Below are 15448 nucleotides of genomic sequence, written 5' to 3' on the forward strand. Positions count from 1 at the left end.
TATGTGTATATATATATATATATGTGTGTGTGTGTGTGTGTGTGTTTGCATATATCAATCTTAATGAAGTTAAAGGTCACTTAAGTGTACTTAAAGAAATAACACTTTAATGACTGTAACCCAATTAAGTACATAATTCATGTCAAATTAAAGGTTTTACTTTAAAGTACATTTTTTATAATTTGTTTTAATAATCTTTTGCCATGCTTTAAATTTGACTTGCATATTAAAGCACATGTAAAGTACTTGATTGTAATTTTAATGTACTTCAATATTACATTTATTACTATGTACTAAATTGCAACGGCATCATTACAAATGTGTAATTACAAATTTATTTAAATACATGACACACACATTTCAATATAAATGAGTTAAAGTATATTTTAGTTTACCATAAATGCTTGTCAGTACATTCACCAGTACACAATCAAGTAAACAATAGAAGGAATTACGAAATTACATAAAGATGTACTTAAGTACAAAAGCACTCTTAAGCATTTAATATGAATTTAGACTGTATTACACTCTTATTTAATTAAATGCAATTAACATGGAATTAAGTCTCCAAAAACAATATATCCAGTTTGAAACAATACACACTCATATATTCTTTTAAAGTATATTATTTCTGTAAGAAGTACTCTTTTTAAAAGTATGCTAAATGATACTTCTTTTTTCACAAGGGGTTGTATTCGCTGTGTATCTGTTCATTCTTCTCACACAGACTTTAGTATGCACTGCAAAATGTACTAACAAGCATGTATTCACTAAAATATACTTTAATGTCATTTCTGTTGACACTTTTAAGCCATGTGTGTAAATATACTTGCAATTTAGTTGAACATGTGTACTACTATTTTTCTCACAAGGGACCACACGTGAATCTACATAAAGTGTATAAAAAATGGTCTTTTACCTCATAATTAGGTGGAATTCTTGCCCCAAAGCCCAAAGCAGAGAATCGTTTGTCACTGGGATCAGATAAATACATTCATTAGTAAATAAAACAACACATTGGGGAAAAAAACACCTACAAAAAAGGGCAAAAGAGCAAATAATGTGAACACCTCATAAATTGGCAATATTTCCTTATTAAAGTGTTTTACCATCATTTGAACTTAATACAGCTTCCAGCCTAATTAAAATATATTTAGAATAGTTTTGAATTGTTTTTTTTGAAAACTTTTTTTTTGCTTAAATTAATAGTCATAATTGTAAAGTCTGTTGCTATTAACACACCAAACAATTGGGCTGTTAAGGTTACAAACGCTCCTGCTAAACAGGCTCTCATGAGTTGAAACTTTTGAAAGTATATTTCACCCACGGCTTGAACTAAACACATACTATACAGACAATGAAAACACATTTACATTTACTCACCCTCAAGTCGTTCCAAACCTGTATAAGTCTCTTTCTTCTGCTGAACACAAAGATATTTTGAAGAATGTTGGTAAGTCAACGGCTACCAGCAACTGTTCAGTTACTATAATTCTTCAAAATATCTTTGTTTGTGTTCAGCAGAATAAATATTTTGAAGAATGCTGGGAACCAAACAGTTGTTGGCCATTGAATTTTATAGCATGGAAAAAATTACTATAGAATTCAATAGCTATGACAGCAACTGTTTGGTTACCAGCGGTCTTCAAAAAAATCTTCTTTTGTGTTCAGCAGAAGAAAGAATCTCATGCAAGTTTGGAACAACCTGGGGGTGAGTAAATTATAACATTTTCATTTTCGGGTGAACTATCCCTTTAACCCCTACAGTAATGGATGTTTACATTATTTTGTCCAAACTCTATATGTGCAACTCTTAGGTCCTTTCTCAAATATTTCATTCATCCAAACCCTTCCACATAATCACACACACAGGGCTTAGTATCAACAAATACCCCACCAGCAAAACAAGGCTCAAATATCAATACGGCACTAGGGTGAACATGGTGTACTGCTGAGGCCAGAGGTGTGTGTAAGATCATCATATATATGGAGAGTGTTGGAGGGATGAAAGAGACTCCAGAGGGAGATGGGAAGGCACAGACGCAGCAGGACAGCAGATCCACACAGCTGATCACGCAACAGGCGACAACTCACAGCCGTGTGACGGAGAGAGGAAGGGTATCATGGGGTCAGAAGCACAGAGGCGTGCAGCAGAGAGCTGAGACATGAGAAACACGATAACCACAGGCACAGAGCTTGTCTTTCACTTGCTAATGAAAGCTAGAAGAGGTAGCACCATTCTGATAGCTGTCACCAGAGGCCACTAATGCCGGCCAATCAATGCCACTTTCTTTCGCTCCAAAAACTGAGGTGTGATTTGAAGGAATTGCAGTTGAGCCAAGTGTGTGTATCTTTACGCAAATAGCATTAATGAACAAAGCTAGTGCAATAATCCACTAAACTGAGTGCGCAGAGCTTTTATTCACAGCAAGGTCGTTCCTCATTCAGAACTGAATTGAGAACATTATTTAAATTCCAAATCAGTTGCTGAATCTGAGTAGAATTTAAAGTGAGGTAGCAAACAGGAAGCAGAATAGCTAATTGAATATGAATGTAAGGAAGTATTTAATAAAGTAAATTAAGAATTAAAATGAATTAAAATTTCATAGAATTCCATATGACTAATGTTTAACTAAGAAAGACAAACTTTGAATGCTTGACAAAGTCTCGTTTGAATTTTTTCAAAAAGTTCTAAAAGTCTTTGAAGTTTAAAGGTTTTATAGGCCCAAAGAAGAGAAGACTGATAAGAAAGATAGATTTGTATTTAGTATTTCATCAAATAAATTATCCTTTGTGAACCAGGGTGCAACAACACAATTTCCCAGAATGCATTATGCATGCATTTTTTGCATTAAAGGTGGGGTAAGCGATTTTTCCAAAAACACTTTAGAAAACTGATTCAGGCCAAATAGCAAAACAAACTTGTAGCCAATCAGCAGTAAGGGGCGTGTCTACTTGTGATGTGGAGGAGAGAGCGCTTAGTGCACAGGACGGACATTAGCCGAGCCGAGCCTTTCACACACTCCCCTGAAGGCATAAATTTGCCTTAAAGATCAGATTTATGTTATTTTGAGATTTATGTACTTGTCTTTATCCAGTATTAGGTGACCTGAGCCCTTCTACTTCAGATATGGTCATCTCAGATCATTATCATTGTCTCTGCTGCTCTTAACAAGCTCATCCCTAAGGACTTTTAGTCCACTCTCACCTCTGACCTTTCAAAGATTGACCTTTGATTACCTTAAATTACATCTTCACCCAGGCCTGGGTCTCTAATCAGCTATTATTCTTAGCTTTTATGTTTTGGTGTCAGAGAACATATAAGAACAGCAACATACATTCACCTGGTATCTAAACGAGGACTTATACTAGAATTCTATTTTCATATATTTTAATTGTATAATAGTCTTTTTTTTTTTAGTTAAGTTAAAGTAAGAATATTTTGCATTTTAAAATTTTTTTTATTAATCTTATTCCACATTTGATGGTGTTCCAGAGGAGCTTTTTTTAGATTGATGGGGAAATTTTTTTAATCAGTGAACACCATCACAAATCTTGTGTATTGCGCTATAACATGAAGTTATTTCAACATAATGTTGAATTATTTCTGCTGTACATCAAACTTTTCCTATGTGTGTGTCCTACAAAACAGAGCTCTACATTTTTCATGTAGTTTAAAGGTGGGGTCAGCGATTTTTCAAAAACGCTTTAGAAAACTGATTCGGGCCGACTAGCAAAACAAACTTGTAGCCAATCAGCAGTAAGGGGCGTGTCTACTCATGATGTGGAGGAGAGAGCGTTCAGTGCACAGGACGGACATAAGCCGAGCCGAGCGACAGATAGAGATGGCGGATAAAAAACAAAAGAGGAAACCGTCTGCGGAACAAAAGAAGGCTTAAGGCAAGAAGTAGGACTCGTGTAAATATCGGATCAGCTTTCCAGTGCTGTAGAGAACTCAAGGAGCGGAAGGCCTGCGATCGGACGCTGAGGTTGCTTTGTTTCTTCTCGATAGGTGAGTAACACCGTGTCTGCGCCGCAACAACTAAAGTCTGTCTACACTGGACGCGACAAAGCGACCTTTGAAAATCATTTGAAATTTGTGTCAATACGTCATGAATAGAATGCAGCAGCAGTTTTCTGTCGAGGATTTGTCGTACCGCGCCGCATTCAGTGTAGACCATAGACATGTATATATATATATATATCTATGGTGTAGCCTGCATCACTGATTATAATGAGTTCTATAGTATTTTGTCGCGCCGCGCCACTCGCGTCCGGTGTAGACACGGTGTAACATTGGTTTTGCTTTGTTTCACAGAACTAATCATTGCCTGGGTTGCGTACGTATGTGTGGGGCGGAGCTATCAAAATAGGGGCGAGACCCTTTTGGGGTAGGGGCGTGTTTGTTTTGGTGATTTCAAATGTCAGCATTGGCTACCATAAATCGCTTACCCCACCTTTAAGTAAATGTATAATCTTTATGTATAATGCATTATAAATACTGTATTACATATAAAGGCTTTAAAGTTACCTAATAAACTAAACTAAAATATTTTTAAAAAACTTACATTTATTTTACTTCAGCTAGTTTCTAGTTCTAAGGCAACATTTCTCGTTTTTATTTAGTTTACATACTAAAATAACTAAATCTAAATAAAAAAAGCCTAATCAAAAAACTAAAACTTACAAAAAAAACATAAAACTATTACACATTTTAACTAATCAAAAAAATACTAACATTTAAACTAAAATTAAAATGAAAACAAAAATATATTTTAAAAATCTTAAAAGTTTAAAATATTAACAAAAACTATAAAAGTATATCAATAATACAAAAATGAACACTGACAGAGACATGTTAAACCCACAGTTTCTAAAACAGCCAGAAATGAAACATTATCAAATAAACCATACTCACTACCAATCCTCACAGCAGATCCCGTGACTCTTAAGCATATGGATTATCAATGCAATCTGTTTAAAAAAAAAACATCCTGCTCGGTTTCCTGCGATTGGACAGAACTCTGGACCCATGTGTGGCTCAGCTGATTCTCCTCACATTAACATGTTTGGTTGCCTGAAGACATCATGCTGTGACAGCTATAGAGAATGTTCCTTCAAGCTGATCCACGAAGAGACACTAATCACTGACATAATGTAATCACTATCTCCATAATCACATTTTAGCTAAAGTTAATGAGAGCTATTTGGCTGTGATAATTTGTTTAACATAGTGAAGAAAAGAGTGATTACTGAGATACGCCCATGAGAAGATAACATGGAGACAAATATTACAGCTGTTCTATCCTTCTTCAATTCTCGACTTCCAGCCATTTCAGACACAACTAAACCCAAACAAGATTGCCAAAATCTGTAAATTTTTAAAGGCATCAACAACTTTAAGAAGAGCTTTTTACAACTTGCTGAATAATGGCACGCAAATCATATTTACATGGAAAATACACTTAAAAGGGTCATACTATGAAATAGGCACATTTAAAAAGGTGATTTTCATAGTAAATTGTCCACTTTTTGGATGATTGAAAGAAAGATTATGGGCCCTATTTTAACGATGTAGCACGTGGCGCAGGTGCACTTAGGGCATGTCTGAATCCACTTCTGCTAGTTTAACGACAGAAAAAACAGCACGCCTGGCGCATGGTCTAACCCTGCGTCTCAATGTTCATACTATCCCTCCTAAATAGTATGTGAGATTAGAATAAGTGTGTCCCAAAGCATAGTATGTTGAAAAGAATATGCCAAAACGACAGAGCGTCCATTAAAGACGCAGTTGTGTGACGTGATAGTATGTCCCAAAGCTTGCCTACTCTTCTACTACACACTCAAAAGTGTGTACTTTTTCTTCACCAAAAGAGTACATACTTTAAGGGTGTAGTATAAGTAGGCACATTGAGACGCAGCATAAAAGTGTACCTATTCTCTTAATGAGTCATGGGTGTGTTTTGGGCGTAACGTGCAATAAACCAATCAGAGTCTCATCTCCTTTTCCCTTTAAAAGCCAGTTGCGTTGCACCATGGCAGATTCGCTATTTACATGGCGGAATTTGCAAGAACAAAGAGTGAACGCTTCTCCAAAGAGGAAACGGAGCTGCTCGTGTGCGAGGTAGAAGCGTACACAATAATAATCTTTTACATTGTAATCCTTTCATTTTTAATATTTGGCATGTTTGTGTGATGCTGCACGTCCCTGTGTAATAGACAGAGTGTATGTGCGTTGTGGACCCACCGCCTATAGGCGCATATTACTAACACGCTCTTTAAATAATAACGAAAATACAGTAGTGCTAACCTGGTAAAAAATATTTATTTAATATTATCTGTGTTATATTTCATCTGCAACAGCAATGTAAACTTTTATAAACATCCGTATGGTTGTTAACTTTTAAATGCATCATTATGCATAAAATATGAGCAGAGTTCTCGGCATGAAAGACCCACGACTGGTGTGTGCTACTTCTTTTCTCTCCAATATGGTAGGAAGTTAAATGAAATGCAATGTGGAGGATGTTAACTGTGACAAGATGATTGACAGGCCAGTAATAATCTTTTACATTGTAATCCTTTCATTTTTAATATTTGGCATGTTTGTGTGATGCTGCACGTCCCTGTGTAATAGACAGAGTGTATGTGCGTTGTGGACCCACCGCCTATAGGCGCATATTACTAACACGCTCTTTAAATAATAACGAAAATACAGTAGTGCGCCATTGACTTTAGACCAGGTTGTGGTTGGTCAATCGTTTTCAGCTGCCTCAAAATAGCAACGCGCCAACAATGCGCCTGAACACGCCTCATTTTCAGACCAGCACGCCCATAAGTGAACAGATGGGCGCAAATGCATTTGCTATTTAAACAACGTGGTGCTGGATGTTAAAAAGGATAACTGCGTCGGGCTGAAACTAGCAAAAAACACTTGCGTCGCGCCTGCCGCTGCATTGCGCCGGGTGTATGATAGGGCCCATTGTTTATATGACAAAGTTTATCAAGTTTTTATTAATTATTATTTTTAGGTAGATACACAACCTAAGGAGACAACCTTAGACAATAACTGTACTTTAATAATAATAAAAAAATAAGTGTACTTCAATACCTTTTTCTTTTATTATATACACACACATTGTTGATGTGTGTGTATATAATGAAGTAAAAATCTAACATCACATATTCAATTATTGTGTTAGACATAAACTACACTAACTTTGCAAAATGAAGCAAAGATTGCAAAATAACATATGAAATGAACAATAACTGTTCATATGGAAGACTGTGCAAGTAATTCTTTATCTCTAGGAAAATCTGCACATTAGTCTATATACCAAGTCTTCTGAAGCCATATGATAGCCGTAGCTCTCAAGTTTCACTGTAGCTCTCAAACATCTAACGTCTGTGTATTCTCAAGAAAAAAAGAGAAGGAAAATAATACGGATTTGAAACCAAATGAAAGTGAGTAAATGAAAGCATTTTTATTTTTTGGTGAACTGATAGTTTAATGGAGTCACAAACTGAAGAAATACTGTAAGTGCTTGGAGTTGAGCTATCATTTTCTTTTTTGCCTCTAAGCAGAAAGAATTTTAAAAGGGCTTTATAGACATGACATTTCAAGCTTAATTTACTGACACTAAAAACTTGGCAGGTGGGTTACAGAAACATTATGTCTGTAAGATTGGCAGATAAGTATCAAATTTGATGACAATCTGTATTTTAAATGGGTCAACACCACATGGTCTCCAAAATGTCACTAATTTTCACATGTCGCTAGACAATATCTAAACTCTAATATCCCCTGAAGAAAAATTTTAAATATATTTCTAATCTTGGATTCAGATTTCATTCTCTGCTGCTGCTTGCCCTTTCGTTCATTTGCAATTTAGTAATATATCCTACATCCAGTTTCTGCTCCAATGAGCATGCATGCAAATTTGGTGCATTTTTAGATTTTTAAACATTCTACCAAAAACCCAGAAAGCAGAAAATCCAAAACATGGTTACGATTGGTCAAAGAGGCAAATTTGTTCTTCATGAGAAGAGGGACATGAGTGTTATTTTTCAAATTCGTTGCTGAAATGGGTCAGCGGATCTAGGCTTTGGAATTTCAAAATTGTATAAATCTGTTGCTAAGCAACCACAGCCCTAATCAATCACATAACTGAAACGTAGCCGTAAAGTGTTATTTTAGTATTACTAATATACTATTATAGCCATTTGCATTCGTTTTTTTTTATGTATAGGCCTATATAGTTTTTATTAACTTTTAGTTTTTAAGTTTAGTTTATTTAAGTACTTCAGCTTAAACTAAACAAAATGAGTTGTCTTGGCAATTAGCTAAACTATTTTTTATAATTCTTTTTTTTTTAGTTTATTTTATTTCAAGTCATTTTTTAAAGGTTTCAGTTTTATCTAATGATAATAACCCTGATCGGAAATATGTTCATTTTTCACCATACAGTCACAAAGTCACACCTGTACACTTAATTTTAAGAATATAAATTCAAAATATAAAATATAAAATCCTTTTCATGCTCCTGAGCCTTCCCTGCACTCCAAAAGAATTTTCTGATGTGCTGAATCCATCAGGATGATTTATATGTATAATACAATGATGCCTGACATGCTAAACATTCACACATCCGTGATTGCGAGGCAAGCTGTTCCGACAACTGTGACTTCTTCCCTCTCTGCCAACTGCTTTTCAAATGAGTAAAAAAAAATAGTGCATTCTCAGCTTCCCAAATGCATTCAGCTTACTCATAGGCCTCTGTAAAACTGTGTCACAAGAGGTGCATCCATATTGTTCAGTCATATTCCATTTACTTATTTCATTTACTTGCATTCTTAATCTCATTCAGCAACTTGATTTCAAACTTTAGCTTCATTGCAAGTTTCAAAAAATCAAATAGGTAGATTCAGCCAACAAATCTCAAATAAATATATGTTGCAAACAGTGATGCTTAATTAAATATATTTTTCAAATAGAAAATATATTTTGTTTCAGTTTGAATGTATTTCAGGGGCAAGAAAATACAGGCCTACTAGAAATCAAAAGTAGATTTATAATGATTTAATGATGCTTAATATTTTTATATATTGCAATATTGGAGCATTTTAAATGATGTCCTTGATGAAGTTTAGTTTCAGTTTGAATGTATTTCAGGGGCAAGAAAATACATTTCCAGTTTTACAGTAGCCTACATTTAGGCTAAATACAAATGTGGGTGGCCTACTAGAAATCAAAAATAGATTTATAATGATTTAATGATGCTTAATATTTTTATATATTGCAATATTGGAGCATTTTAAATGATGTCCTTGATGAAGTTTATTCAAATGTATTATATGTTTCCATGTTATAGACGACAAATCAAGTTTTTCTTCCAATGAGACATATGCAAATGCATTTTCTTGGACTGAAAAATATAGAAGGCAAAATAAATGCTTTTAAAAAATAGATTTATACATTTAAAATATATTTTCATATTTCAAAAATATACAAAAAATGGCCAAAAAATATATTGATAGAAAATATATTTACGTAAATATATTTTGAAACATATTCAGGCAAATATATGTTTTGTATTTTTTTTTTTATATCTTTTAAATGTATAAATCTATTTTCAAAAATATACAAAAAAAAAAAAAAGCCAAAAAATGTATTAGCAGAAAATGTATGTATGTAATTATACTTTGAAAGCATATTTTAGCAAATATATTTTTGGCCATTTTTTGTATATTTTGAAATATATTTTTTAAATGGTTTTTGCTGTATAGTTGGAGAACATCTATTTCTCCATCCACAGAGGCACAAATAGTTCTAAAAGCTGCACAATTACGAAAAACAAGCTCTTTTCTTGCTCTCTCCCTTTCACGTCAGTACACTAGGAGAAAATTGTCTTTTTTATTTTCACGGCTCCTCAGAGAGATCACATCAGCACATCTCCAGCAGAATCTAATGAGGGCAGTCAGACTGCCACCACCGTCCAGCGTCTCCTCCGAGACGAGGAAAAGGCCTAATCCTGCTTTTAACAAAAGCCCAAAAGGACAACCTGCAGGAAGCCATACAGCAGCAACAAAGAAAAATTAGTCATGACGCTGCTTGCCAAAGTCACACTGACTCTGACAACTCATTCAAACAACTGCAACAATACATGCACCAGTAATAAGCCGAGCATGTTGAGCGGAGTTAACTGTTTTTCCACCTGTAAGTGAGTCATGCTACCAAAGTGTTTTAAACACAATTACTGGCTTGCAGAGAAAGAATGCACATGCTCAGACACAAACAAATCAGTATTTGAATTATAAATCTTAATTAATATATGATTAGGTCGCAGTGGTTACTTTCATTTTAGATATTATCTGATAGAGATTTACCACATGTAAAAGACAACATCCATTTTGTAAATTCTCTCTCTCTGCCATTTTCTCTGCCCACCAAGAGGATGCATTAAGCAGGCAAAGTGAAATCAATATCCTCTTATTTTCACTACCATTATCAGAAAAAAGCAGTGGGATGAATATCCCCCCAAAGCCAGGTGTATCTGTCAATGTGGCTGTGGTTATAGGAATATCAAGAGAAAAAGATTTCCACACGCATTTCTATAAAAGCTACATTTTTTTATCCCCACATAAAATAAGATAAAATTATTAAACCATTTTTCACCATCTCTGCAATCACAATGCATGCAAACATTATCATGTGTTATAGGAATAGTTCACCCAAAAAATAAAAATGTACTCACTCTCATGAGTTTGTTTCTTCATCAGAACAGATTTGGATAAATTGATCATTACATCACTTGCTCAGCAATGGATCCTCTGCAGTGAATGGGTGCCGTCAGAATGAGAGTCCAAACAGCTGATAAAAACATCACAATAATCCACAAGTAATCCACACCACTCCAGTCCATCAGTTGACGTCTTGTGAAGTGAAAAGCTATGTGTTTGCAAGAAATATATCCATTATTATGACTTTGGGACTGGGTCTATTTGGGATGGTTTTTGCTTATAAACAATGCTTGATCTGTGCATATTTCTCTCTTAATTTAGACAACAACACTTTTTCAGTGGAGAGACCATTGTGATGGTCTAGGCTTGTATTCTGGCCAGAAGTTAAAAACATCTTGGTAATTGATTTGTTTGATGGACTGGAGTGGTGTGGATTACTGTGATGTTTTTATCAGCTGTTTGGACTCTTATTCTGACGGCACCCATTCACTGCAGAGGATCCATTGGTGAACAATGTTCAGAAACAATGTCCTTTTCAGAGGACATCACAGGCTGTGTCGGCTATTGTTAAGCAATAGCCAAATATTTAGGCAATGTTTTTGGAAAATCACATTAGGCTCAATTACAGTATGTTTTTGTACGACTGGAAACATTTTCATTCATAAATTATTTGCAATTTAGCTGTCAATATATCGATTTTGTACTTTTTATTGTCTATACAAATGTAAGTAATGTATATATGGTAGAACCAAACATTATGCAAAATACATATCAATACTCATGAGATCATGTTGGACAAACTTGTGCATTGGATTGTGTAATGTAAATGTGTTATGTTTATGCTGACAGTGTGTCCTTACTGTACATTTCAGCATCTAACAAAAATACAAAAAGTATGTTTTTGTACTTGTGGATATTATATACGGATACGAATACTACGTATACACAATAGAGAATTTGGTAACACTTTATTTTGATGGTCCCTTGTGAACATTCTGTTGACAATAAGTAATGTTGCACCTACATGTCTACTCACTCTCATTATAATATTAGTAGACTGTTTGCTTAATATCTGCTAGCTCTTTATTGTCATGGTCTCCCAGCAGACATTCTACTGACTATAAGTAACTTTGCAAGTACATGTCAACTTATTCTAACCCTACTCCTACCAGTCTACTAATTTCAGCATCTAACAAAAATACAAAAAGTATGTTTTTGTACTTGTGGATATTATATACGGATACGAATACTACGTATACACAATAGAGAATTTGGTAACACTTTATTTTGATGGTCCCTTGTGAACATTCTGTTGACAATAAGTAATGTTGCACCTACATGTCTACTCACTCTCTTTATAATATTAGTAGACTGTTTGCTTAATATCTGCTAGCTCTTTATTGTCATGGTCTCCCAGCAGACATTCTACTGACTATAAGTAACTTTGCAAGTACATATCAACTTATTCTAACCCTAACCCTACCAGTCTACTATTTATTTTTTATTATTTCTATTTTTAAAAAAAACAAAGCCCACACCATCTCACTTGTATGATCACATCCATCCTGTTTTTAACTTCAAGCGATCACCTGATGTGTGATGATGAGTAACACACCCTCTCAGCCTGATCAGGGAACCCACACAGCGTAGGTGTACGACCCAGTTGAACTTCAAGCATCCTTCAGCAAATACCATATACTACAGTAGTGCTATCTTAAACCAATAGTTCGTCCAAAAATGAAAATTCTGTCATCATTTGTTCAACCTCATGTTGTTCCAAACCCATCAGGCTTTCATTCATCTTCAAAACACAAGTAAATATATTTTTTATATTCTCTCATGCTTTATGTACATCCATTGAAAACCTTTGCACATTAAACAGTACAAAAAGACAACAGTAATCCATATAAATTGATTTAATCCAAACCTTCTGAAGAGACATGATTGCTTTATATGAAAGCTTTTATAAACCCTGATCAACACACATACATAGAGGACATCAAATTTGCTAAACAGAAGCTCAAATGTGCTTACTTGATATGCGAAAAGCAATAATGGTTGTTTTTGTCTGTCACACAAGAATGTTTCTGCTATAAGATTTGTTCTCAAACAAGTCCAGTAAAGCTACTGTTTACCATATTTGATGGGCTCTATGTATGTGTGTTGATAAATGTTTATGCCTGATTAAAAGCCTAAATTAAATCTGTTATTTCATCATTTAAAATGGTCGACCTCACAGACTGCATCCAAAATCACATACTTCCCCACTATATAATATAATGACAGCATGTGAAAAGAGACTGAATTCACAGTATTTATAAAACAGCAGGTGAAAAGAACTCTGATGACTTCTGGATTCTGAAGTGTGCATCGAATGGTAGATCACATGACAATGACAACATGAGAAATGTTGCATGTCCTAATTATATTCACATTCACACTATATAGATCATATTTTTTAACGGTTGCAAAGTAATTACTGATTTAAAAGAAGTACCTACTGAGAAAGTATGTGATTTCAGAAGCAGCCATGCTTTTTCACTTATGTCATGGGTATTAAACTGTGAGCAGTTTCATATATTCCAGTTGATATTTATGGAAAAAAAGATTGTGTTGTAAAGTGTTGTTTTATTTAATTGTTATACATAAATTGTAATTTATTGTATACATAAAATGCTTGCTGTTAAACTAGTGTTAGTAGAAAAATAGAATTAAAAAAAATGAATAAATAAAAAATAGGGGGCTGGAAAAGCTTAAAGGTGCTGTATTCAATTTTTTTGGCTGTACTAAAGCATAAAAATACCATGTTTGCAGATACTTTTCCGAAAGTTCCATTTCATTCACACTTTCTCCAAAAAAACAAAACAATGCTTCAGGGAGTTATTCTACTTTGAAATGTTTGTTCAGTGTCGGAATGTCTGTTTTTGTTTTGGTCTGTGTGATTCCGCCTACTGCCAATTTACCCAATAGTATTTCAACACCCCAGGTTGCCAGTTAGAGGAAAACTCATCAACTCATCAACTTACAGCAGTGGTCGCCAACCCGTCGATCGCGATCTTTATCACTGTCCCAGTAGATCCCGAAAATAACAGTAAAATAAGTACAAAAATGCATTACATTTCTGGGGTTATATTAATGTATCACTGAAGGGAACTGTCTTGAGAAAAGTTTCGATGGAAATGGCATTTTCTTCTCCGTATAAAGCGCAGCTCTGCTTTGTTTACAGTACCATATTTGATGGGCTCTATGTATGTGTGTTGATAAATGTTTATGCCTGATCAAAAGCCTAAATTAAATCTGTTATTTCACCATTTAAAATGGTCGACCTCACAGATTGCATCCAAAATCACATACTTCCCCATTATATAGTAGGTTAATGACAGCATGTGAAAAGAGACTGAATTCACAGTATTTATAAAACAGCAGGTGAAAAGAACTCTGATGACTTCTGGATTCTGAAGTGTGCATCGAATGGTAGGTCACATGACAATGACAACATGAGAAATGTTGCATGTCCTAATTATATTCACATTCACACTATATAGATCATATTTTTTAACGGTTGCAAAGTAATTACTGATTTAAAAGAAGTACCTACTGAGAAAGTATGTGATTTCAGAAGCAGCCATGCTTTTTCACTTATGTCATGGGTATTAAACTGTGAGCAGTTTCATATATTCCAGTTGATATTTATGGAAAAAAAGATTGTGTTGTAAAGTGTTGTTTTATTTAATTGTTATACATAAATTGTAATTTATTGTATACATAAAATGCTTGCTGTTAAACTAGTGTTAGTAGAAAAATAGAATTAAAAAAAATGAATAAATAAAAAATAGGGGGCTGGAAAAGCTTAAAGGTGCTGTATTCAATTTTTTTGGCTGTACTAAAGCATAAAAATACCATGTTTGCAGATACTTTTCCGAAAGTTCCATTTCATTCACACTTTCTCCAAAAAAACAAAACAATGCTTCAGGGAGTTATTCTACTTTGAAATGTTTGTTCAGTGTCGGAATGTCTGTTTTTGTTTTGGTCTGTGTGATTCCGCCTACTGCCAATTTACCCAATAGTATTTCAACACCCCAGGTTGCCAGTTAGAGGAAAACTCATCAACTCATCAACTTACAGCAGTGGTCGCCAACCCGTCGATCGCGATCTTTATCACTGTCCCAGTAGATCCCGAAAATAACAGTAAAATAAGTACAAAAATGCATTACATTTCTGGGGTTATATTAATGTATCACTGAAGGATACTGTCTTGAGAAAAGTTTCGATGGCAATGGCATTTTCTTCTCGTATAAAGCGCAGCTCTGCTTTGTTTACAGCGGTAACCAAGGAGACGCTATATTGTGGTCGGTTAATAAGCAGTGTTGACAAGTCCGCGGTTTTCCTGCGGAATTGGGCTAACCTTACTTTAACACTGTTGCCGCGGGTTGTTGTTCATGTCCGCGGGTTGAAGCGACCCCAATAACGTGATATTTAGCCCCTGGAATGCGAATTTTACTGGAATATCCCTGCCGAAATACGTGTATTTTACCCCCCGAATGCGATTTTTACAGGGGAACCCCCTCGAAAAGCGATTGGACTAGTTTTATTGCGAAAAACCTGGCAACCCTGTTCATTAGTGCCATTTGCTGTCAGAGAGTGCGTCTCATTAGGGCCTTTCGCACCGCGGGAACCTTTTCATAGTACCAGAACTAATTGTGGAACT

General features: G+C 34.8%; 1 protein-coding gene across 2 annotated transcripts in view; it reads right to left on the reverse strand.

Moving 5' to 3' along the window:
- The window catches only part of LOC107738346 (copine-7-like), a 64923-nt gene that overhangs the window by 14044 nt on the left and 35431 nt on the right, over window positions 1–15448 (reverse strand). For both annotated transcript variants that reach the window (XM_016550092.1, XM_016550091.1), the window contains one exon: window positions 920–974. In XM_016550092.1, coding sequence (XP_016405578.1) covers window positions 920–974 — 55 coding nt within the window. The remainder of the gene's footprint in view (window positions 1–919; window positions 975–15448) is intronic.

The sequence above is a fragment of the Sinocyclocheilus rhinocerous genome, unplaced genomic scaffold (genome assembly GCF_001515625.1).
Source record: "Sinocyclocheilus rhinocerous isolate Xijiao unplaced genomic scaffold, SAMN03320098_v1.1 scaffold1065, whole genome shotgun sequence".
NCBI lineage: Eukaryota > Metazoa > Chordata > Actinopteri > Cypriniformes > Cyprinidae > Sinocyclocheilus > Sinocyclocheilus rhinocerous.